Here is a 24,571-nt window from a genome sequence, read left to right on the forward strand (position 1 = left end):
GAATGACCACAAAGTTTTGTAACGTATCATGATTTCCGAGTTTCACCATTAGAGTGCAACACAGTTAAATGGCCTTTCTGATAAAAAAAGACCAAACTTGACATTGGGAACGTTGTAATAGCACAAAAAAAGTATAATAACAGGCCTGAGAGGGTTATAGAGAGGGGGGGGGGGGGGGCGTTGTTGCAGGAATATTGCATGAAATCAATCTGGTGAGGAAGAATACGAAAAAAAATTTCAGATTGTTGTCAATGAGCAAAATGGCATATCGAAGAACGCCAAGAACATCTGGGAATCATCCTGCATCAACTGTAATAGGTTTTGATTTTCAATTGAGGAAAAAACTGCAATCGAGCACTTGAGCAGTAAAAAAAAGGGTCGGATCGCTGAAAGCTTGTTTGCTTTGATTTCTTAAGTACTTAAGCAAGAGAGGTCATGGTATATATGGTTTACTAACATCGGAAAAATTGCTCTCAAATGACAGGTGGCGCAATTTAATTCAGGGCTTTAGCCTCGATATATATTTCTTTATGGGTGCTAAAATATGAACCGACGGCGGGTTTCGAACCCCAACCTCCTCAGAACGCCTACGTCTCTTCGACGGAGGTATTAACCATTCGGCTATCCGGGCCTTGTTATCGGCGGTCTTACAACCGGTTTTGTTGGAACAACAAACTTTATTTCGGAGTGAGAGCAATTGAAATCACTCGAAAATCAAGAAGTGCGGAAAAAAATCATTTGGGAAGTCAAAGATTATTCTAGAAGAAATGCGCAAAACGGTTCAGCGCAAAACTTGCATAATAAGACACACACGTTTACAATAGTTGCTTCTCATTCGATAGCAATTAACAAGAATAGGAAAGTATAGTTTCATTAATGCTGATCAGTACAACTATTTGAAATTTCAATTAAGCTTACCCATTTCCAGATATTCCTCAAAGAGCCCCTCGTTTTCAGGCAACATGTAATCCTCCTCCAGTCTCGAACACTTCAAGTTGGGGCCTGGATTGCCAGGTGGTGCAACACCTCCGGAAGCACTGGTTCCTGTCCCGTTGTTCCCTGAGGTGCCTCCTGAGGCTGCAGTGCTATTGTTCAACATGCTTTGAGGTGCGTGGTGTGAAGAACTGTTCCTCCATCGCATTTTCATCCACTTGTTCCACCATTTTTTCAACATGCTGAAAAGCAGAATCAATTGTTGGATTTCGTCGGGCCTAATTTCCCGACCGCTCTTGATGCATTTTAGACGTCCCAGGTCGAGGTGTGCGCTCGAAATCGTCTTGGTCCAGACCATTTCGAGCGCACGCCTTTCCATTGTGCGCCCGAAATTACAGGGCAATTTAGAGCGCACGAGCGCACGAGTCTGATCAGAGGTGGATTCGAGTGCACTTGAGTCTGATCATTTCATTACTGATTCAGAACTATGATCAAGTCAATTTCTACACTCGTAAGTCTTGTGAAATTCTTGGCAATTGCCAAGAATTTCACAAGACTTACAAGTGTAAAAAGTGACCTGATCATAGTTCTGAATCAGTAATGAAATGAGACTTGTAATAAGACTTACCCAGTACACCAGAACTGAAATTTACTTGGCGTTAGGTCCGGGCAAAAAAAATTGTCAAAAAATTAAAACATCTTGCGAATGATGCGGAGTCCCAATTTTACTTTTTCTTGATGCGAAGGAGATTAATAGGATGGTACTTCACCAAAATAGGATTTAAACCTAGAGTTTGCAACCTACAGTTACCCCGCAAAATAGGTTGCAAACGAAAAATTGATTAAAAGATTTACGGAACAAACGCGTTATTTGACCAAGAGCTCCCCACCATATATGTATAATAATAAAAATTGAATACAAGAATATCACCCACCCCGGACTTTTAGTCTTTTTCATAAAGCTGTCTTGTCTAGTTACCTCCCTGGGTTATCCGAAATATATCTGTTACTAACGGAAGTCCAATCTCCATCGTGTTGTTGATGATCTGTTTTCCGACCATGATGACAGCCAGTTGAGTTGCCATCTCCATCAGACAATCTCCATTCGGACAGTCCTCCAGTCGGATGTCAAAGATGCGTCCGTAATGACCCGGGTACCCCGTGAACCTGTACTCAACAAACACACCAAAAAATTAAACTTAAAACTACCCTTATTGACCAATGATGAGTATATCTTGCAAGATTTCACAGAATTATGCACCATTAGCCATCATTGAAACTTTCTGAGTAATTATTATTGTCATCAGAGTGATCTAATCATTACGGGGTCAATGTCAGAAAAAGCAAATTTCATAGGCAGATATTTTGTCGCTGTATTCACTTATTAATGTAACCCATTTACACAATTTCTCTATATCTTTGGTGCCTGATTTTTTTTGGAATTACTTGAGACCCAATTCAAAGTGTTAATCGCTGTTGTGAACAGTGCTATTGTTGATTTCAAAAACACTAATTGTCCTGTTAATCAACAATTAGTATCAAGAGGGTCATTTCTTAAATTAATCAACATTTTGGTTTTCTCTCACTTTGAACTAATTGAAAATATTTTAGTAATTAGAAACCGCTTGGAAATGAGTTTCTTATAGCTAGGCAAAGAGTAACAAAATCGAGTAATATCGAATTTCATCAGTAAATTCTAATTCTTGAGACGGGCTATACGCACGAGGCTCCGGGAAAAATCTTGGCCTTGCTAAGAAAGTACTTTTACGTATTTTTAGAAAATTCTGGCGGCATTTGTATATGGTTAATTTCATCGCTTGTTTTGCAAATTGATAGTGTTTTAGAATCACTATAAGCTAGTCTAGACAGACGTTCGATAGTGTTTGCGGTCAATGACCTTTACAAGTTTAAACAAAGCTGAGAAAAACAAACCGCAGACTAGACATAGTTGTCTAGACAGCTTAACCTAATCAGAGCTCTAACTTCTTCCTAGTCTGTTCACATTGTCTGAATAACAGCCTAGACACAGATTACGTAACCTATCTGCACAACATTCAATTGGTGTGAAATAGTCCGAACAGTTCATATATTTCTGTCTAGACAACGAGACTTAGATCGGAATGAAACACAGACAGAATCGAAAAGAGACAAGACAGAAAATATGGATGTTTTAGGTTATTGAGCGTGTGAACATTGTCTAGACGTCTGGGACCAGCCTAGTTAAGCACTAGAGATTGTATAAACATAACCACTTAAGTAAAAGAGTACAAAACTTCAACCAGTTTTGAGCAAAATCTGAACCAAATTGCGCTTTTAACCAGATTTGAGAGCAAGTTATGAATAATCCTGGACCGAGCACGAGTTTCTATCATCACTGAGTTATATAGAACCTCTCATTCTGTATTTTAGGCTGCCCTATTCTGATCAGTTCCTTTTAAAAAGATCATAATTGAAATTTTAGAGAAAATCATAACCTCTAATTTTGGACTGTGTCGCATGAAAAAAAATACTGAGATCGAACTTCAAAGATAAAAATCTCATTGTGAAAAAAATGGGGCAAAAAACTGGAAATGAAAAAATTCTTAATTTTTAATGCAGTGAGGAACTGTCACGATAAGATTTTTGCTGTTATGTGAGGAGTTTTCCCAATTGAAATGCTACAAGAAGGGAAAAAGGCTGGTCAACGGTCGAAAACAGATTAAAGTTTAACTTCTACCAGCGAAGGCCCTATCAGAATTCAACATTTCAGGATGCATTGATCACAGATGAATTCGAGATCACGGTGAGCGTAATAAAAACCATTATGCACGATAAGTGTATATTTTTCTCAAATAAACGTGAAATTTTCATTTTTTTCGAGCAAAAATTTGATTTTGTCTATCTTGAAAATTGTGTCGAATCTTTTACATCTATGATCGTTTCGAATGAAAACTAAATTTTTGTCTGTTGCCTTTTATCTCAAAGCATACCCGGACTAAACTGCAAGTCAATATCAGTACTGTGCACGTCTAAAAACAAGTCTGCAAGTCTGACAGGTCTTTGCCAAGACTTGGATTACACTTGCAAGTTGATTCCTAATTCAAAACCAACTTCTCAAACAATTGCGTGTGAAAATTTCGAATTTCGAAAAATTTTGTAACGTGCCACGATTTTTGCATTAAGTTTTATGCACTTTCTCGGCGCGCCTGACAACTAACACCAGCTGACATCAAGTGACACAGGGCGACCCAGGAAGGTCAAATGGGGCCAAATGGGACCGTTTTCAGGTGTTTCGGAGCAGTTCAATTTTGAGAGCCGTTTTCCTCAAGGCTGATCATAAGAGGTAGTATATATCGGAAAATCCTTAAAAATACATAGTGCGTTCTCTAATTTGAGTTTACATTACTTTCCGGCATATCTCATTTATAATTTCTCTAAAGATTATAAACAATTCTAACTTCAAATTGAATAGGCCCATGTTTTTTATCGGAAAATCTTTACAAGAAAAAAAACGATTGTTTTGGAAATACCAAAAACACAGAAACACACTGGAGACTCGAAATAACAAACAAAGACAAAAAACTTTATTTTAACAATAGGATGCAACATTAAGCATATAAAATGCCAGATAAAATATGCCGATAAAATTTGCAGCTAATTGAAAAAAATAGTAAGAGAAAAAGGAATAATAAAAAGGGAACTATAAAAACAAGAAAAGTAATTAGTGTTTCCGTTACCATAATGTCTGAATTCAAATGCTTGGCTTGGGACGTTCTATTGTATATAACTGAGCACTGGACGTGGAAAAAAAAAATTGGAAAACAAAAATCACCATAATCGAAAGCAAAAAACAGATAATTCCATTGGACAATGAATTTGATGTGGCATGTTAATTGAGCCATACACTGAAATCCTAACAATCGAATGTCTTTCTCATCCTAAATTGAACGGAAGCTATTGTGAAGAAAAATAATTGATTAGATACCAAAAATTACAACAAAAACGTAGAAAACATTGAAATTGATGATTTTTTTAAGAAAAAAAACAAAAAGTGTCCGAGTCATTTCTCAGATTTGTGAACTCGACATCTTTTTAACAAGCTCAAACATTTGACCAGATCTATAAAAGAAGTCACCGCCCTAAAAAATATTTCAAAAAGGTAACCGCAATTAAGCTGCTCTAAGGTTGCAGCTTTGCGGTTACAAAAACTAACATGAACATGTCAAGCGGCAAATAGGATGTATCGGAGTATCGGGGGTAAAAATGATCACATTCAGAAATAACAAAGTATAGCGCCGAGTTATCTTTCTAATTGAATAAACTGGTAAACAGTGGATCAAAATGTCAAATGAAGAGTCATACTAGTTAGTTAACGATCTTTTTTTTCAACTATTGATCGGCAAAATCAATAAAAAATAGTACGACATTAATAAAAATATCAAGAATAATATCAAAATTAGGTCAGAAAGAAAAAAAAATTCAGTCAAAATTCGACAAAAGTTACGTAAAAAATGAGCAATGTTGTTGGGTTGTTTTTCAAAAGTTTTTTAAAATTTTGTCCATAAAAGTTACGGCAGAAAACCGACCGTTTTTTTACGTTTTGGCACGAAAAGAGGAACATAAAAATAAAACGCATCGAAGTTTCCGCCAATTCTAACCAAAATTTGGAAAAAAAGCCCACAAAAAGCTTTTATTTTTAAAAACTCTCGACATTTTATCATTACTCTATATACTATCTCATACCTGACTCCAAGTGCGTTTCAGTACTGGGCCAGTATAAATGCAATTTCTCATCATTACTGAATCATAAACTGATTCATGTCACTATTTTGACTTGTCAGATTTGCGTTCAGTCTGATTTTACAATGGTCAGACTTGGGCCAAGTGTGAAAATGTAGTGGTCTTTCCCATTATAGCCCCCCTTATTGTATATTAACCATGAATGGGGGGGGGGCTATAGTTTATCTGCCCACTAAGCTGGGGTGGGGGGGTATAATGCGAAAGACGCAGATATAGTTGAGTACGCGGATGGAACCAACGATCTCTCGCTCCGTAGACGTTTGTCCTCCTAACTGCGCCATTCGGACTGTTGAAAGTTTCACTTTTGCGGCGTTAATATACGCTTGAAAGAAGCGAATTTCAAGCAAGAAAGCGAGCAAAATATATTACATGGGAGACTTGCATTTACAATTGCCCAGTACTGATCTACACTTGGAGTTCGGTACGGGATAGTACCATAACTCATTTTCTGATGGCAAAACGCATGTTGACGTGCTAACGTTGACAAACAAATACAAACTCAATCAACAGTAATCTAAAAAGAGGGCACAACCAATCCAAATCATCAAAATGGTATTGAAGCTCATTTTTTTCTACCAGTCATCTGAAATGAACGTCCAGAACCACCTTTTCCTTAAAAGGTAGCTACATTCATAAAAGGTTTGATGTAAACGGCGACCAAATGGCCATCAAATAATCAATGATCATTTCCTGCGAATGACGATCAAACAGCGACGGGCTGTGAAAACAAATGACAATCACTTCCGCCAGTTTTTGAAGAGTATCCTCAAAAACAGGTGTGACCAGCTGCATCTATGCTGTTTTCACACCCCCCGGTCAATGGGCATTAAAACTTTACGCCCCTGATTTTCAAATGATAATAGCAACCAGCAAGCTATCAGTATTCAGAATTTATAAAAAAAATTGCGGCACAAATTACCAATAGAATTCTGGAAAGAAAAAAAATTAGGGAAAAATTAAAAAAGCTAAATGAGCAAAATTTCATGAATGGGTTGCAATAGACAAGTACAAGGTTTTAGAACTTATTTCTATTAGTAGTATAAGGACCAGGCAATTCATATGTTAATAAAGTGATTCTTAGAACGAAATTTGGTTAACCCAACTTTTTTGTTATGGTTATATATAATTTTAACTTAAATTTCAAACTGGAAAAGAAACAATTTGTAAAATTGATCGCGCTCCCCTAGTTCAAAATTAATGCCAAATTTGCAAACAATTGCAATTTTTTGCTCGAAAATTTGTAAATATTTGTAAACGATCTCTTCACATGGTCAAAATTTGCAAATTTCGTTATAAATATTGCAATTTTGACTTTAAGTTTAAACTAGGATCTATAAGAAAGTTGTTTTATTATTTTTTTTTTTTTTTGGGGGGGGGGGGGGGTTGTGAGGCTGCGGGGTAGGACTAACTTTCCCTTGAAGAATGCGATGTATATGATGGAAGAGTAGTAGTTGATGAACTGGAAGACGAAAACTTTGAAGGTCAAATTGTTGTCATACTCCTCCTGTGTACGGTGCATTTCCCAGTCGTTGAACTTCTCAGCCACATACTCGTACACCTACGCATAAAAACAAGAAAGTCAACCCCGGTTGACCTCATAATTCAAAAAGTTTTAAAATTACAACTTCATGAAAAATTGCAGACATAAAAATTTCCCCGGATGGAAGTGTTAAAAAGTAAATTTTCTATACGAATCTGAGGACCTATTCTGTTTTGCCCCCCCCCCACCCCCCCCCCCCCAGTGTTGTTTTGACCCCCCCCCCCCCCCGTTACAAATACTATGTTGTTAGCACGTTACTATGTTAGAAAATAGCACGTGCGTCTGTGGGTCATAAAAAGTTTATGCTCACTAAGCTGGGGGTGGGGGGGGGGGGGGGGGGGTGGGGGAGGGGGGGGGGGGGGCTTTGAAACAGAATAGATCCAAATCCAATAAAGCACAGAAAGAAGTTCCATTTATTTCATATAACTGCCATTTATGAAAACCTTTTGTCGTAGAAATTTTTGACAAAAAATTGCAGTTTTACCTATATTTTAATTTTTTTTATATATTAAGTGAATGTTCTATATTATGAAAGCGCTAAGATTAGAATTTTATTGTCAACACGGGAAGTTAACGTGTTGTACATCACTGATTTTGAGTTAATTCCAAATTTGTTACTTTTAATAATCGAGGATCTTTTCTTGTTATAGAATCCAGTTTACAGAATCTTAAATCCCCCACCCCAACCACACCCCCCCAGCATCACCACTACCCTGACATTCTAACCCCGCTTAACCAGGTCATAGGTAATCCAGTATCAATCCCGTTATCAATCAGGCACCAGGGTTAAAATGCATTATAAGGCTGTAGTAAGGGGGAAAAGTGCTTAAGAAAATTTTTAAGATCGGAGGTGGGGGGGGGGGGGGGGGGCTGGTTGCTCATTGGCATAGTTTGTGAAGAGAGGAATTCACCTGTGCAGATAGCATGATGAGGATGACTTGTATGGCTGCCCCTGTGGCACTGGCTATGAGGGAGGCCTGGCTCCTGAATAAGGCATTGTTCAGCAGAGGAATCACAATCAGACTCCGGTAGATCACCACTCCAATCACAAATATTATCACCACCATTATCTAAATAACACAAACACAAATTAATACTATAGTCTGTCCCAAAAAAATCGGAATAATCAAACGTATGAAAAAAGAAAACATAGCTGGCAGATTGTCACAAAATAGCCGCAATAGCTTTGTAGATCTGCAGTCTAAAAAAACAGTAAAAAAGACAGACCAAAAAAATTCGTCTTTTCATTGAAGGCCCATATGTTATAATTTGATTAAAAATCTGTATAAGTTTTTGCTGCCTCTATTAGCTGCTCTCAAATAACCTTAATTTAGAGTGACACACACTCATTTGACCTTATCTCTTTGAATTAAAGTAAATAAAAGTCAATTTCAAAGTGCGGAAGTCATTTTTGAGAGTGAGGTAAGTCAAGTGTGACCAAAAATTTAATCACGCGAATGAACAGAAAAACTCGCTCCACTAAGAGCGAAAAATGACGTCACACACGCAATTCAGTTGAAATTGCATGAACGAATGAACAAAAAGCAGATTTGAAGTAATTGTGACCTCATATGGTCGTAACAAAAATCGTGACGACGGAATAAAAAACATAACAGGACAAGTCCTGACACACAATTCAAAGAATTTCATTGACTAAACAGGAAACTAGACCAAGAACGGACTATGATTGGATTGGGAAAGCATTTCGAACAAAAAAAACCACTAGCGAGAAAGCGGATTTTTGTTCAAACACCGTTCTCTCACTCTACTCTAAATTTAGAGCGAAAAAATTTCACGCCGCAAAACCACTCGCTTTTTCGCTCCACTTCCTGTTTCGGCGTGACCAAAATCAATACTCCAATTTGACTTCAAAAATCATGAAAATGTGTGAACAGATCTTAAAAAAAGACAGCGCCCCAATATAATTTTTGAATTGTAAAAAACCATGAGAAGGCCAATAACAGCCGCAATCATCGCTGTGCGGCTATTAAAAATAAACATGCAATTTTATTTGAAGTAAACATGTAATTTAATCTGGGTTAAATATCCACATGCCTTCAAACAATAAACAAATTAATCACAACATCAGTGTTATTATTATAATCTTGAAATTTGGGCTCTTCGTTTTCATAGGTAAAAATAGGTTTTAGACGCCCCTTTTTGTCTGTTAACTGGTATCGTATTTACTGATCGAGCAGAAACTTGGTTAAAACAATTCTGGAACATATTTTACCGTTTAAAGTTCTCATTGAAGAGGGAAATTTGTTCAAATTTTAAAATTTTTTGGATCTCTTCCGTTTGTGACCCCCAGTACGTTATGCTCCCCCAGTTGCAGAGCACATGTCATTACATAGTAAATCCTTATGTAAAAATATTGCACTTGCATCTGGGGGTTGCAAATAATATGCACCCAATAAGCTGGGGGGGGGGCACAAACGGAAAAGATCCCACTTTTCAAAATCAAAGATTTGTGAATTAACTTCGTTTCCCTTCCCTTTTTAAAATTAATTTGATTTGTTCTCTTGTTTTGTCCAGCTTTTAAGCAAGTACCAAGCACTTTGAAACATTTCGGATATTCCGCAGCGTTTGATATCTGTTTGAAAATTCATTAAACTGACTTTCGAGAGAAACAACTCGGCGGGCAAGATACTATCTGTAAGACGATCAGTGGAGTGATCAAACTTTTAATCAAAAATGACAAACTTTTATTTCCAAAATGATTTGCTGAACTATGCGGTTTACGTTTTTGTTTTAAGAGTTTGGAGAAAAATTCCGCTGACAGAAAGATGAGACAGAACAATTGATTTGAAAAGATCAATTCTTAAATTTAATATGCAAATCTAGATGGTGTTTTCCGAAAAGTTTGATCATTTCAACTTTATAGCACATGCTATATCAGTAAAACAATACAATAAGATCTTGACCGATAAAATGACAAACTGATCGGAAATGTCATAATCATCTGAAAAAATTTTCAGCAATTTGTACCCCCCACTGCATTACGGTAAATTAATGGTAATTTATTGAGGGATTGGGGTTATATGTTAAAAGTTCACAAAGGTGGGGAGAGCTAGAATTTTAAAGACTCCAAAATTTAGCTCGTCTGTGAAACATCGTGAATTTTGAAACACTTTAGATCAAAATCAATTAAAAGATCTAACTTGCGCAGTTTTTTCGCTCTCTTGCTCTTCAATTTTGAATATGACGTTTCAATCAATAATCTTAAACTTAAAATGTGACGAAAACCAATTATAACACAAGTGTTTTAATTTCTGATTAAATTTTTCAGAAACAGAAACGATGAGACTTCTATAATGATTTACCTGATCTAATGTTTTCAGTCGCTGCATAGACTTCATTACTTGACAAAAATGACAAAAATTTTGTTTTAGATCACTGCATGGTAGTGTTTTTGCGAAATCTATTTTGTGCGTTCAAACGCCTTTGTTTTTTTTTGTGCATTTGGTAGAACTATTTATTGCGGTTACGAGCTATTCGCTGTTAGAGTTTTAGTATTAACAACATTTGAGTATTAATCGCATAAAAATTTCACTTGAGCTACTTTTTCTGTTTTTTTTTTCCATTTTATTTTTTTGTTTACGCGTCAGCTAGCTAGTCGATGACTACACTTTAGCTGGTTATGGGTGGATTTTGGGCACTAGCCCTCGTGTTACTGCGTTTGTGATCAATAACTCACACTTTAACCTGAGAAAACATAAATATTACAAGACTATTGGTTTTAATTTTCAAGTTCCGGAGCTCGATCTGATTTTTTAAAACAATTATATGGTTGAAACCTATACTAAAATCTCTTATCAATTTCAGACATAACTTGCAGATAATTTGTTTTTAGAAATAATATTATGCGAGATTCTTAAAATCTTGCAAAAAATGATATTCCGTGCAAAACTCCTGCAAAACTAAAAATTACATTTAGTAAACAAGATTTGAAAAATTTTTTCATTAGAAATTAGTTTAATAGCGATAACTTTCAAGGTAGCTTAGCAGCAAAATTTGATCAATACAAATTCGCATTAACGCTGCCATCAATTGTGAAATTTGAATTTGGTATTCCAAAACTTTGTTTCTTTTGCATTCAGTGTTGTCGTTTAGCAGTGTGATGGTAAAAAAAGATTTTTATACAAAGCATAAAATTATAATTTTCTTGGTACTACTTTGGGTTCATTTGCAGATTCTTCCGTTTTCGATTCAAAACTTTCACAAGTTTCGATAAGATCTAGCCATAGTGCCTAACTTCCTAGAAACAAGTATAGATCTTAGAAGTTCGCAAAATCTTGATGTTCTCACACCAAAAACTCTTATCAAGATCGTATGATATAGTTTCATGATGTGGATTCAAATGTGATTTCAACAAATTGATGACGGGGTGTTTCAAAAGTTGAGTTTTTATTGAAAAGAAAAATCAGTTTTATCCTGCTGAGAATTATGTGTTGAGAATTCGGGCAATAATGAAATAGGCAACTAAAGGCAAACTTTGTTACAATTAAAATTTCAATATTAGAGACGGCACGTCATGAGTTTTGATGGAATCACAAAAGAAATCACAACTTGAAACGTTGTAATCAAGTCTGGGAGTAGGAAACTGTGGTACCCCGTGGTATCCACTATCATTAGTGCAGTGTGGCATGCATCTATCATTAGTGCAGTAAATTCATATTCAGTGAAATGCAGCACATTTGTAACCCTCTGTTCTATGCACCTATCAAACGTACGACGATTGATTACGACAGTGACTGGTAGTTCAAACCTTGAGCTCAACTATCACGTTGGCAGCGAATTGCCTAATCGCAGTCTGCCTTAACGTTAGTAATTAACAGTTGTCACTGAACATCTTTTGAATCACCTTATTCATCATACTAGGCCTTTCGAATAGCGCAACACTTTCCGACTACAACTTGGCGCAGTCAGACAAAATAGGACGCACGGCGCTGGGACTTGAACCCTTCTGGGACAAACCTAGCAGTAATCCACCAATATCATGGGAGAAATGGAGCAGTAATCCACCAATATCATGGGAGAAATGGAGGAGTCAACTCAAAATGGCCCTCGTCGCTAAGACAAACATCGAAGTAGATGAACTACTCCAAGAGAAACTGACGACAGTCATTTACCCCCCCCCCCCGAACCGGTAGAGGAACAACCAGTACAGAATCAAACACAAACAATGGAAGGACAACGAATGACGAGGTACCACCAGGCAATAGCCAAATGGAAAAACGAATGTTATCAAATCGATCGAATAGGGGTCCTATGCGGCGACAAACCATGGGACATGGCAGATAGAAAAGCTAAATCTCTGATCTACTTTAACCTCGGAATCGAAGGACGAAAGATGCACGCAAGAACGTTCATCCGCCCAAGAAATGTAACGTTCGATAGATACCTTCTGCTGACACGCAAACAACACCAAGGGGAAACAATGGAACAATTCCATTCGGCACTCAGATCGCTAGCAGAACATTGTCAACCTGCCGATTTAGAAGATGAACTCCTAAGGGATATATTCACCGCAAACATGATAGATCAAGAGTTACAAAAAGAACTGCTGAAAACAACCCTCTCCCCAGAAAAGGCCCTCGAACTAGCAGTGAGCATCGAATTAGGCATCAGAAGCCAATTAGCCATACAGGCAAGGCAAACATTGGATGCTTCGGCAACCCCATTCATTGGACGAGATGAACCAGTCATGAAAATCTCAAGCTCACGCTTCCGGGGATCTAGCAGACCACCAACAACACCGCCAGGTATGGGTAGATGAAACGGCAGAGGCATGAATAATAACAGCAGAGCATCCACTCACAACTGCAGGAACTGCGGACAACCCTGAGATAGCAACCACCGAGCAAGGTGCCAAGCAATCGGCCAAAGGTGCCGCCGATGCAACAAACAGAACCAATATGCGAAGGTTTGCAGATCCAACCTAAACAGACCCCAATCCGGAAGATCTGTGAACGAAATCGACAACCAGGGATTGGACCAACAAACACAAGGCATAAGCATGATCTCACTAAACCGGGACACCCACTCAACATACGATGACTCCTCGGACGAATACTCAGTTAACATGATGCAAACACCGGACGACCCCACACCTCCATCAAAACTACATATCCAGTATGGTCACAGTAAATTCTGGGTAATGGTTGACTCGGGAAGTTCCACTAGCATCGTCACGGAACAAATGGCGGAAGATATGGAGGCCAGAGATAGCAACACGTGGTGGAGCAGAACAACAAATCCAGTGAAACAAAAGAGCTACACCGACACCCCTATAAAAACCTGGGAACCCTCTACTGCGACATTGAGTGCAACGGCTGGAAGGCAGGACGCGCAGACATTATAATGGTCCCGAACAAACACCGAGCGATTGTGGGAAGGGACCTGTTCAAACCCCTAGGAATACAACTAAATCAACACGACTCCCCAAAGTCCTCAGGTAAGAACGTCAATTCAATAGACACCCCTCAAACCCCCTCAATCAGGGAAGAAGTAGCAAATAAAGACTATAACCTAACAACCAGAATAGGACGATCCATAAATCATAAGGTAAAATTACAATTTAAGTCAAACTACACCCCAGTCCATTAAAAAGAAAGACGCGTACCACTAAACCTCGAAACACAAGTAGAAGAAGAATTTAAAAATTTACAGAACAACGGACATATATCCAAACTAAAAAAATGTAGCAACGAATTTTTCATATCACCTATCGTAATCACAGTGAAGAAAGAAAAATCAATAAAACTAGCAATGGACTCGAAAACAATCAACAAATCAATTCACAAAAACAAATATCAGATGCACAACATCGACTGCCTAATGGACACCATCGCACAAACCATCACTCAATCGTCCGACGAAGGAGAAGTCCTATTCTCAACAATAGATCTACGCTACGCATACAACCAATTACCACTCGATGACGACACAGCAAAACAATGCAATTTCAACATCATAGGCGGTCAAGCCACAGGAACAAATCGATTCAACACTGAATTTTACGGACTAACAGATATGCCGGCAAAATTCCAAAAAGCCATAGACAAAACTTTATACAACCTATCGATTACATTCAGTTTTCGGGACGATATAATTATCGTTACAGGAGGTGGTCTACAAAACCATAAAGAAAATTTATTCAAATGCCTAGACAGACTAAATGAAGAAAACCTGGCAGTAAACCTTAATAAATGCCACTTCGCAAAAAATAAGATAACGTGGCTAGGCTATGAAATAGAGCAAAAAAGTATTAAACCAATCGTCTCTAAGACACAGGCAATACTTAATTTGAAGCCACCCTCATCCCATAAACAACTCAAATCATTGTTAGGAAGCGTCCATCACCTAACGAAATTTATACCAAATCTAGCACCCCTATGTCGCGAATTCAGCAACTTACTGCAAAGAGATACGAAATACCTATGGACAAATCACCACCAAACAAAGTTCGAAAACATAAAGAAATGCATACGCAACCTGACAGAAAACACACAATATGACAAAAAAGAAAGACCAGAGTTAAAACAGACGCATCAAGATCGGGCCTAGGGGCAGTCCTAGAACAAGAAACTTGCAACGGATGGGAGACAGTATCCTACGCCTCAAGATTTTTAAATAAAGCAGAAGAAAAAGACAGTATAAACGAATTAGAATTATTAGGATTTGTATGGGCGTTAAAACCTCTAAACACTATTTATTAGGTCACCATTTCACAGTACAAACGATCATAGGGCTCTTCTATCAATCCTTAAAGAACGATCAAGTAAAATCCACCAAAGCCGCCTAACCAGGTGGTACGATAGATTAATCCCATTCAATTTTACTATAGAACACATAGCCGGAACAAAGATGGGACTAGCAGATTACATGTCCCGAAATCCATCCGAACCTGCAAAACCCCCGAGCACATATGACGATAATTTTATAATAGCTCAAATAGACGTCATAAAAGAAACACTACAAATCATACCCAAAAGAGGCAGACCAAAGAAACTGAACAATAACAAAACACAGCACAACACAAAAACGACGCATAACGATTCCAGTGAGATTAAAACAAATACAATGGAATCGTCCAACGATTCCAACAATTCCTTATTTTTCCAAACCAAACGACAGAGAGGCAAGTCCAGAAAAGCTAACGTGGAATCATCGAAAGATTCCACACTAACAAAATACAATACCGACAAACGCGGTATGACTACAAACAACTCACCAAAGAATAGAAAATACAGCCTACGCAGCAGTCACAAGACATTCCAAACACAATTAAACACAACGAATAATGACGTCACCAACAATACGCAAGACACACAGCAAACGAATAAACAAGCGCATTTGCCAATTAACAAAGCTATACTCCAACAGACTAATTCAAACAAACAACACAATTTAACAAATCAAATGGAGCACACAACCAATAACCCAAATAATGCCACCAATAAATCACCAGTGCAGAAAACATCCTTCTCAATGAGAAACTACCTAAGCCCTACCCCAAAAGCATCGCATCCTACATCAGACGACCAACTCTCAAAACAACTGGAGAGGGTGTTCAATCAACAACTAATTGCAGCAATGATCAATAGAGATACGGTGCTACGGGAGATCAGAGACTGCATAAACAATGAGGACCAAGCTCGATGCAAAAACCTGAGCAAGCAGATATACGCAAAATGGGAAGCCTAAGCGTCAACAACGGCTGCATACTGGTGGACAACAAATTAGCAATACCCAACATCCTGAAGGAATCCGCAATGCACGTCCTCCATGCAACGCATCCAGGAGCGTGTGGCATGACTGAACTAGGGCAGAGATTATGGTGGCCATTCAACAACCGAGATTTTATCAATGAATCTAAAACGTGTCGACCCTGTACCTAATTTGGTAAGAATCTAAAAGGCTTAATACGAAAGTCCGATTGGACACCTCTTCCGCCATGCTCTGAACCAAACGAAGAAATTCAATTAGATTTCGGCGGACCAATATTTGATGGACAAGGGAGGGAAGTTTTTTTCTTAGCTTGCATTGACCGTTTCTCGAAATTCCCAACTCTGAAATTAGTCTCAAACGCAAATGGCCCAAACATAAAAAAATTTTCAAACAAATACATAACCCAACACGCGGTACCTAGAAACATTAGACTAGATCAAGCCAGATGCATAAAAGATAATAAAATACAACAACAATGTAAACGATACAACATTGAAATCATATATGCCCCAGCTAACAACCATCGCCCCATAGGACTAGTAGAACGTCCAGTACAAACCGTCAAATGACGATTGGGCTGCATAAAAATCGACCCCAATCAGAAACCGTTCAATATTAAGAACGCCCTACAAAACATATCTTTTGAACTACGCACATGCAGAAAGAAAAGTTCAAAACTCTCCCCTTTCGAAGCCCACTATGGAAGAAAAGCAAACACCGCACTAACAAACATAACATCTTAACCAATTATCAAAAAATTAAATTGGTCAAACACTTTAAAATACCGCCCTACAAAACATATCATTTGAACTACGCACATGCAGAAAGAAAAGTTCAAAACTCTCCCCTTTCGAAGCCCACTATGGAAGAAAAGCAAACACCGCACTAACAAACATAACATCTTAACCAATTATCAAAAAATTAAATTGGTCAAACACTTTAAATTACTATTTAGATGACAACATCATAGGAGAAGAGGAACTCATCAGTCAGGACAAATGGTATGACGAGGATCTGGAGAGTGATGCCGAAGTTAAAGCATCGAAACAACGGAAGCTCCAGGAGGCCAAAGATGACGAAGGTGAAGTAACCCGCGTCATCAAACTCCCAGCCGCCAACTTCGAAGAACCATTAGCTAGAAACAGCCCTCGCCTCCAACTAGCCCGCAAAACTCTTGCCGCTTCGCGAAACAAGAAGCAACTGCAAGAACTATGAGGTTATTCTGGAGGGGGCAGCACTCGTCAAAACAACTGACAGCACAGTAACGATCAAAGTATTAGGCCAGCAGGACACCGTCCTCAATAAATCTGATGCCGCAAAATTCGGCACGCCAGAACAACACCACATTCCTCTCATTAATTTCGCCACCAGAAAAACCGTGCGCAATCATCATGCAAATTTCATACAGAGCATAGAATCACACGCACAAGACATCAAAAACAAGATCGTCGGCCAACGAGCCATCTGCAAAAGAGCACCCCAAACGTCGGACTTAGACAAAAAGGCAAAAGCCAACCTCGCAAAGTTCAACCGCATCAGAATCCCACCAAAAAGATGCTATCAGCCATCACCCAAGAAACGATCTCCCAAAAAGAGAAAACTCTCGACGGCATCATAACAAGTGGCAGCAGACGAACAGGGCGACGAACTCCACGAGTCCGATACTAGCCAAGATTACAAAGCCGCACCCAAACCACACGGAAGCACATTAATAGTGGAAACGACTGGAGCATCCACCCGAAGCAGCGCACGAGACAAAAAGAAGCCAAAACGGTACGGTGATCTCACAGAAATGTCATCCTCGTATGAATCGTCGGACAATGGACAAGCCCCAAAACATCGAAGAGCAATAAGCATCGCTTTCTATTCTCCACCCAGAACAACCCTTGCTGAAACCATGTCGCCGCCGCCCCACAGCGTAATACCTTTGACCTCATCCAGCCCAATCCACCCGGCCGAAAACATTGGAATCGCTCCTCAAGACATCAGCGAAGACCAAATGCACGGAGATGTGCTTGCAATCTTCGAACAGGACCAACCGGAACGCTCCCTTCAACCCCACGAATTCTGGTCAACAAAGTTAAAAACTCAAAAACTCTCATCATAGTAAAACTCCTAGCTCAAACTTATTATGTTGCCTTGTCATATTACTTGAAATTATCTGTAACCATTAATTGTAGTTACAAGAGTAACCGCCAAACCTCTAGTGCTCACATCTGCAACCCATCACCAAGACATAACCATAGTTGTTACTAGTTCTCATGGCCCTAACCCGCTCACTACTTTACACTATAAACAACCTTTCAATTGTTACTAAAAGTTCATCGAATTGTATTCATACTCAATCATCGCTAACCTCTATGTTATTTTGAAATTTTCTCTAGAGGGGGAAATGTGGTACCCCGTGGTATCCACTAACCACCTAACTTATCATTAGTGCAGTAAATTTATATTCAGTGAACTGCAGTACATATGTAGCCTTCTGTTCCATACACCTCTCAATCGTACCACGATTGATTACCGCAGTGACTGGTAGTTGTAACCTTGAGCTCAACTATCACGTTGGCAGCGAATTGCCTAATCGCAGTCTGCCTTAACGTTAGTAATTAACAGTTGTCACTGAACATCTTTTGAATCACCTTATTCATCATACTAGGCCTATCGAATGGCGCAACACTTTCCGAGTACAACATCCTGCTGAGAATTATGTGCTGATAATTATTTATCCTGCTGTGAATTATGCGCTGAGAATTCGGGCAATAATGAAATAGGCAGCTAAAAGCAAACTTTGTTTCGATTAAAATTTCAATATTAGAGACGGCACGTCATGAGTTTTTCTGGAGTCACAAACGAAATCACAAATTGAAACGTTGTAATCAGGTCTGGGAGTAGGAAACAAAATACAACAATTTTTAGATTTGACATAAACCCCGAAAGTATTAAACCCCACGGAATGAAACCTCCACGGCAAAAAATCCCTCACTATTGATTTGAATTTTTATCGTTAATTCTTTTTCGGTTGTGACATAATTGTGATAGTTTCATATCAAGTCCTTGTGGGTATATTTCCGAGACTGTTTATTACCGTGGGAGATTATTTACTATTTAAATTTCTGCGGAGTTTTTTCCTAAACCGTCTTTATATGGTTAGTTTTTCTCGCGAGTTGCACAAAAAACGCAAAATAAAATTTTTTAGGTGGCAAATCAGATTTTCGAGAACAGTTTCTTAACTCTCAAAGAAGACAGTTCAGATCCCAAAACAGTATCTCTTGGCCCATCACTGTTTTGAACGTACTCACAATATGAATCTTTTACACGTGCGTTGAAATTAAGTCGCCGAGTTGATGAGCGCTAAGCTCGAAATTGAATTCGTTTAAAATTGGGAACAAACTTATTGAAGTAAATTACCTCAAGAGTTCAAGACCGAGCTCCAAAACCCGTTGAGATTGTTCTTGATCACCCCCCCCCCCCCCTCCAACGTCGTACCACCGGTAGCCCTTTAAGAAATGCAGTCGAGTACTGCAACAGAAACAGCCTCAACGGGGAGGGCACTTCAGAGAAAGTTTTTGTCCTAAAAATTTTTGTCCTAAAAATTCGTAGGCAAGTCATCATTAAAAATGTGGTCGACAACAACACGATCAAAAGTCTAGCTATCGAAGAAAAGAACCTTCGATTTGGTAAAGCACTTCGTTTTTTTTTTACGATTTGCAATCCCCCGTATGATATAATTAGAGTTTCGAATATGAGAAAAAGGAATTACAATCTAAGAAAAACTGTTGTGAACGATAGTGTTCGTCTGCAAATCCAGTCTCAAGATAATGCTAGCTCACAAGACATCAATGATGACTCTGACCCCATCAGTGATGCAAATACTGGTTTGACGCAAAACTTTCAAGACCTGAGTATAAAAGTGCAATTCCACACAACACAAGGAACCATACTTTTCATCCCCGACACTGTCAATAAACTCTATAAGGTGCCAGTGTTAGAAAACTCGGGGCATGAAACCAAAATTAGATATAGTGGTTGGGGCTCAGAGCACGACTCGTGGTTAAATGCGAGATCAATTTGGGCCTATTCGAAGCACAAACATAATTTGAAGAATCGCAAAAAAATAACAAAAGAAATTTCAGATAAAATTGACCTACTCCTCGCGACGTGTGAGCAAAACCAGCTTGATGATAATTTCTTTGAAAACGTTGAACAAACAACACTGAACGAGAACAAAAAACTGCCCTGTTTACAGACAATAGTTGGTTTACATGTTCCAACATGTCGTTTCGTTCCGGTCAAGTTTAGAACTAAGTGGTCACAACTGCTGACAAGCATCCTGGATGATTGTGCCACAACACCAGATGACGAACTAAAAAGGCAGAAATTGTTTTCTGTTTCAAAGTGCATCCTGCGTGCGAGCAACCGAGGAGGTAAAAGGCATAAACCAAATCAGGATCAGTGGCTCTCCGATCGCATCGATCGATGGAATGCGGGTGAATACGCAAACCTTTGGACAGAAGCCTTGGCAATGAAACAAGCGAAGAAAAAATCCACAAACGGAAAAGGAGAATTAGCCAGCAGAGCTAAAAGTCTATGTTTGCAAGGTCAATTTGGTCGCGCCGAAAAGATCCTGTCATCTGAAGGACTTGCGCTTAATAGCAGAGCTACTCTGAAAGCACTAGAAGAGCTACATCCCACAGAAGCGCCTCCAACTTTGCTCCAACCAGACAATGTTGCTTCAAGTGCGTATCAATTTAACGATAACGTAGTTTTTGAACAATTGAAAACTTTCAGCAAGTACACTGCTGCTGGTCCTTCCAAGATGTATCCAGAGCATCTATTGCACGCAGTAGAATGTACTAATCCCGACCACTCTGAATCCGACCTTAAAGCAATAACAAGGTTTGTAAATACAGGAAGCACGGGTAAATTCCCTTCCTTTGTTTCAAAAGCCCTCTGCAGCGCAGCGCTCACCGCTCTATACAAAAAGAAAGGAGGAGTACGCCCAATAGCTGTCAGTGAAATCCTGAGGCGCCTTATTGCTAAATGTTTAGTGAAAGAAGCAAAATCAGAAGCAGTAGAGTTGTTCGATTCCATTCAGCTAGGGGTTGGAGTCAGCGGAGGTGCGGAAGCATTTATTCACTCTGCGAAAGTCACCTACGAAAAGATCCTCAACGCTGACTCTAATGAAGGAGTGCTTCAGAATGATTTCCGAAATTCCTCTAAATCGGTTAAGCGTTCACACTTACTGCAAGCAGCATGCGATTTCATACCAAGTATTGCAGCCTTCACATTTTTTGCTACTCTCAGCATGTGCCACTACTGTATAATAAAGCCAGTCTTCAAAGTGAATCGGGTGTTCAACAAGGAGATCCCCTGGGTCCACTTCACTTTTCGTTGACGTTATGGCCTGTTATAGAAAAAATAAGAGACGCGGTTCCAGATCTTACACAGCACACTTGGTATTTGGTTGGTTGGTTTCGTTGGAGGTTCAGAAGATCAAATCCGAACTACGCTCGATATCTTAGCCAATGAAGGTCCAAAAAGGGGTCTGTATTTGAAGAAAGACAAGTGCGAACTCTGGTCAATCGTAGATCTACCCTCAGTTGATCGAGAAATTACAAGAAATATGGGCAATGGTTTTGAAGTACTGGGCGCCGCAGTCGCATCACAAGAATTTGTTTTTCTTGCCTGCAAAAACGTGTTTAGAAGGTTGTGTCGCTCTTGGAAAGTTTGAGTTATCTCAATGATCCTCAATGTGCTCTCAGCATACTTCGTTATTGCCTAGGGACACCAAAGTTGGTCTACTCTCTACGCACTAACACGCCGACAAGACATCTGATCGATGTTTTAAAAGTCTTCGATTCCAGCCAATGGGATGCGTTAGATCAAATAATAGGTACTGTCACCTGTAACAATGTGTGGATGCAGTCAACCTTGCCAATAAACATTTCTGGCCTCGGAGTGCGACAATCGCAAGAGCAATACAGAGCCGCATATGTGGGCTCAGTGTTAGCATCTGATGACTTGGTTCAGAAAATTACAAACCAGCGCGCGTCAGACAGTAGAGTTTTTAAGGAACTCTATGGAAGCCTTGAACCTCTCAACTTGAATTCCTACACACAGAAGAAAATTCAAGAAGCTGTAGATACTGAAAAGTTTTCTGAGCTGCTAAGAAATCAGTCGTCAAACAGAGAGAAAGCAAGACTGCAATCACTTTGTTTCCCTCATTCCGGCGAATAGCTTGCGGCACCTCCAGTTCCTGCCTTAGGTCTCCATCTGAGTCCCAGTGAATTTCAAATTAGTGTCAAATACAGACTAGGTATTGCAGTTTACGAAGATGAAAGAAAATGCCCTTATTGCAGGTCTGGGACCCTTGACATTTTGGTGACCACGCCGTCATCTGTCTCGGAAGAAGGGATGCAATTTCTCGGCAGGACAGGATTCGTGACCGTTTTGCATCAGCTTGCTCAGCAGCTAACTTGTCCCCAGTCATCGAAAAACGGAACCTTATTGCAGGAAACGGTTCTCGCCCCGGCGACATATTTCTGCTTTCTTGGAAATCTGGTCGTCCAGCTGCTCTAGACATCACCGTAACTTCTCCACTGCAACCAAACATTATAAATCATGCGGCAGAGAAGTCTGGTTACGCGATTAAAGCAGCCGAAGAGCGAAAGTATGCACAACACGAAAAAAATTGCTCTGAGCAAGGAATTTTGTTTGTTCCTCTTGCTGTTGAGTCATGGTGGTATGTCAGTTACTCTCAAGAAAGCGTTAAAGCGCATAGCTCTGTTAGCTGACAACAGGAATTATCAGTCGCAGGGACATGCTATCGCTTTTGATAGATTGGCTCAGTCGGTTTCCGTTGTGATTGTACGAGTATCGGCTACAATGTTGCTTGCACGAGTCCCGTAACCCCAACTTTCGCAATTTTTTTTGACAAACTCTATTGTGGACAAACATTGTGATCTCCAAGAAGAGTGGAGTCTTTTGAGAAGTGTCGCCCTATGAGAGGGGACCTTCGTTTTTGTAAATATTGTCTCACCCAATGAGCGGGGAGGACATAAATAATTTTCAAGAGTTCAATGAAGATTGAAACGGGAAGAATTCTGAAACTTAAGGAGAACAGGACTGATGTTATAGAGAGCGATTGAGAAGAATGAAGAATTCTTCAACCAAAAACACACTTATTTGAACCTTTAATGAGCAAAAACATTTGATTCCGAATCAAAGTTTGATAACAAAGATTTGTATTAAATCACATATAATATTAGATGATTATTAAAAAAAATATATTGAAAACTCTAGCTGTAGGTTAATTGTAAGCAAAAAAAAACGTGGAAAGTCAACAAATAAGATGAGGTGTTGTCACATTTGTCCACAATTTGATGAAATTGGTCGAAAAAGGCCTTAAATGTAAGTTTGGCGTCGAAATTGAGCGCCATTAATCTGGACATGGTCCTTACCATCATGAATAGGACTGATATGCCAGATATCATCCTGGCTGTCCTGACCCTGGCTGGGAAGTAGGGCTCCAATTGGTTCGTGATCGGGTTCTTCCTCATCTCTGTGGAGAGGGCCGCGTATTGCGGACGTGGGTTCTCCTGTGAATGAAAATGGTTTCTTTTTCTTTTATCAACGTTGTCCCGCTTTTTGACCCCTATTTATTTAACCCCCTATACCCCATTTTTTCACCCCTCTATAATTTAACCCCTCTATCATTTCACCCCGATTCTAATCTTTTGTAATATAAGGGCTATTAATCCGCAATATAATCATATAACCTCAACGGCCATGGCCATGCCTTAGCGGCCCGTGGGACTTGATATGAAACTATCACATCCGAACATGGGATTAAGTTATCTACTTAATTATGACAAAATATGCCTTCAATGTTGGCTCCTAATTTGCGGGATGAAATGATAGAGGGTGAAATGATATAGAGATAGAGGGGTTAAAATATGCGGGGTTAAATGAATGGGGGTTAAAAGAAGGACTGTTATCAACAACCCTAGTTCATTGGGTGCATATGAACACAAAACGATTTGCAATGTAAAAAAGCACATTTTGTAACCAGTGGCAATTAAGGTCCTGAGGGGGGGGGGTTAACAATGAACAAACTAGAAAGAACTGGATCCGTTGAAATAATGAACGAATAAACAAGTATGCCTGCAAAAAAAAGACAAATTCGGATGCATAAATCGCGTTAAATTTCAATGGGATATAGTTACCCGGGTTGGAGTCCCAGTGTATCTCATCGATGGATCATTGTTGTTTCATAGTAACTTCTAGATCCATCGATGGGTCAGTGAAATTTCATAAAACCTAAGTTTCCATTGATGGATCATAGAAAACCAATATTCCCATCGATGGATCATAGTAAATCCATGAAAATGAAAATTTCGAAAATCTCACATGTTTGTCAATTTTCTTAATAAAATGCAGTTACGTGCCCCTAAATGCTCTTTTTTGATCGTTTTCAGTAACGTGTCACCAAAACAAGCAGGTTGTAGCGCAGGAGGGGGGGGGGCATTTGAAGTTGGGGGAGGGGGGGGGGCATTTGAAGTTGGGGGAGGGCGGGGGCATTTGAAG

At 39.2% G+C, this 24,571-nt stretch overlaps 1 protein-coding gene across 1 annotated transcript; it reads right to left on the reverse strand.

Annotated features, from left to right (window-relative positions):
• Positions 1 to 918: 918 nt before the first annotated feature.
• Positions 919 to 23,583, reverse strand: LOC142355960 (anoctamin-7-like; the record flags this gene model as incomplete). Its single annotated transcript, XM_075407959.1, has 5 exons — positions 919 to 1,175; positions 1,948 to 2,100; positions 7,122 to 7,270; positions 8,164 to 8,322; positions 23,446 to 23,583. Coding segments are annotated over 5 exons (856 nt in total), but the record flags the coding sequence as incomplete, so codon positions are not given.
• Between the last annotated feature and the right edge of the window lie 988 nt (positions 23,584 to 24,571).

This window comes from Convolutriloba macropyga, unplaced genomic scaffold (assembly GCF_964194025.1).
Source record: "Convolutriloba macropyga unplaced genomic scaffold, txConMacr16.3 SCAFFOLD_3343, whole genome shotgun sequence".
NCBI lineage: Eukaryota > Metazoa > Xenacoelomorpha > Acoela > Convolutidae > Convolutriloba > Convolutriloba macropyga.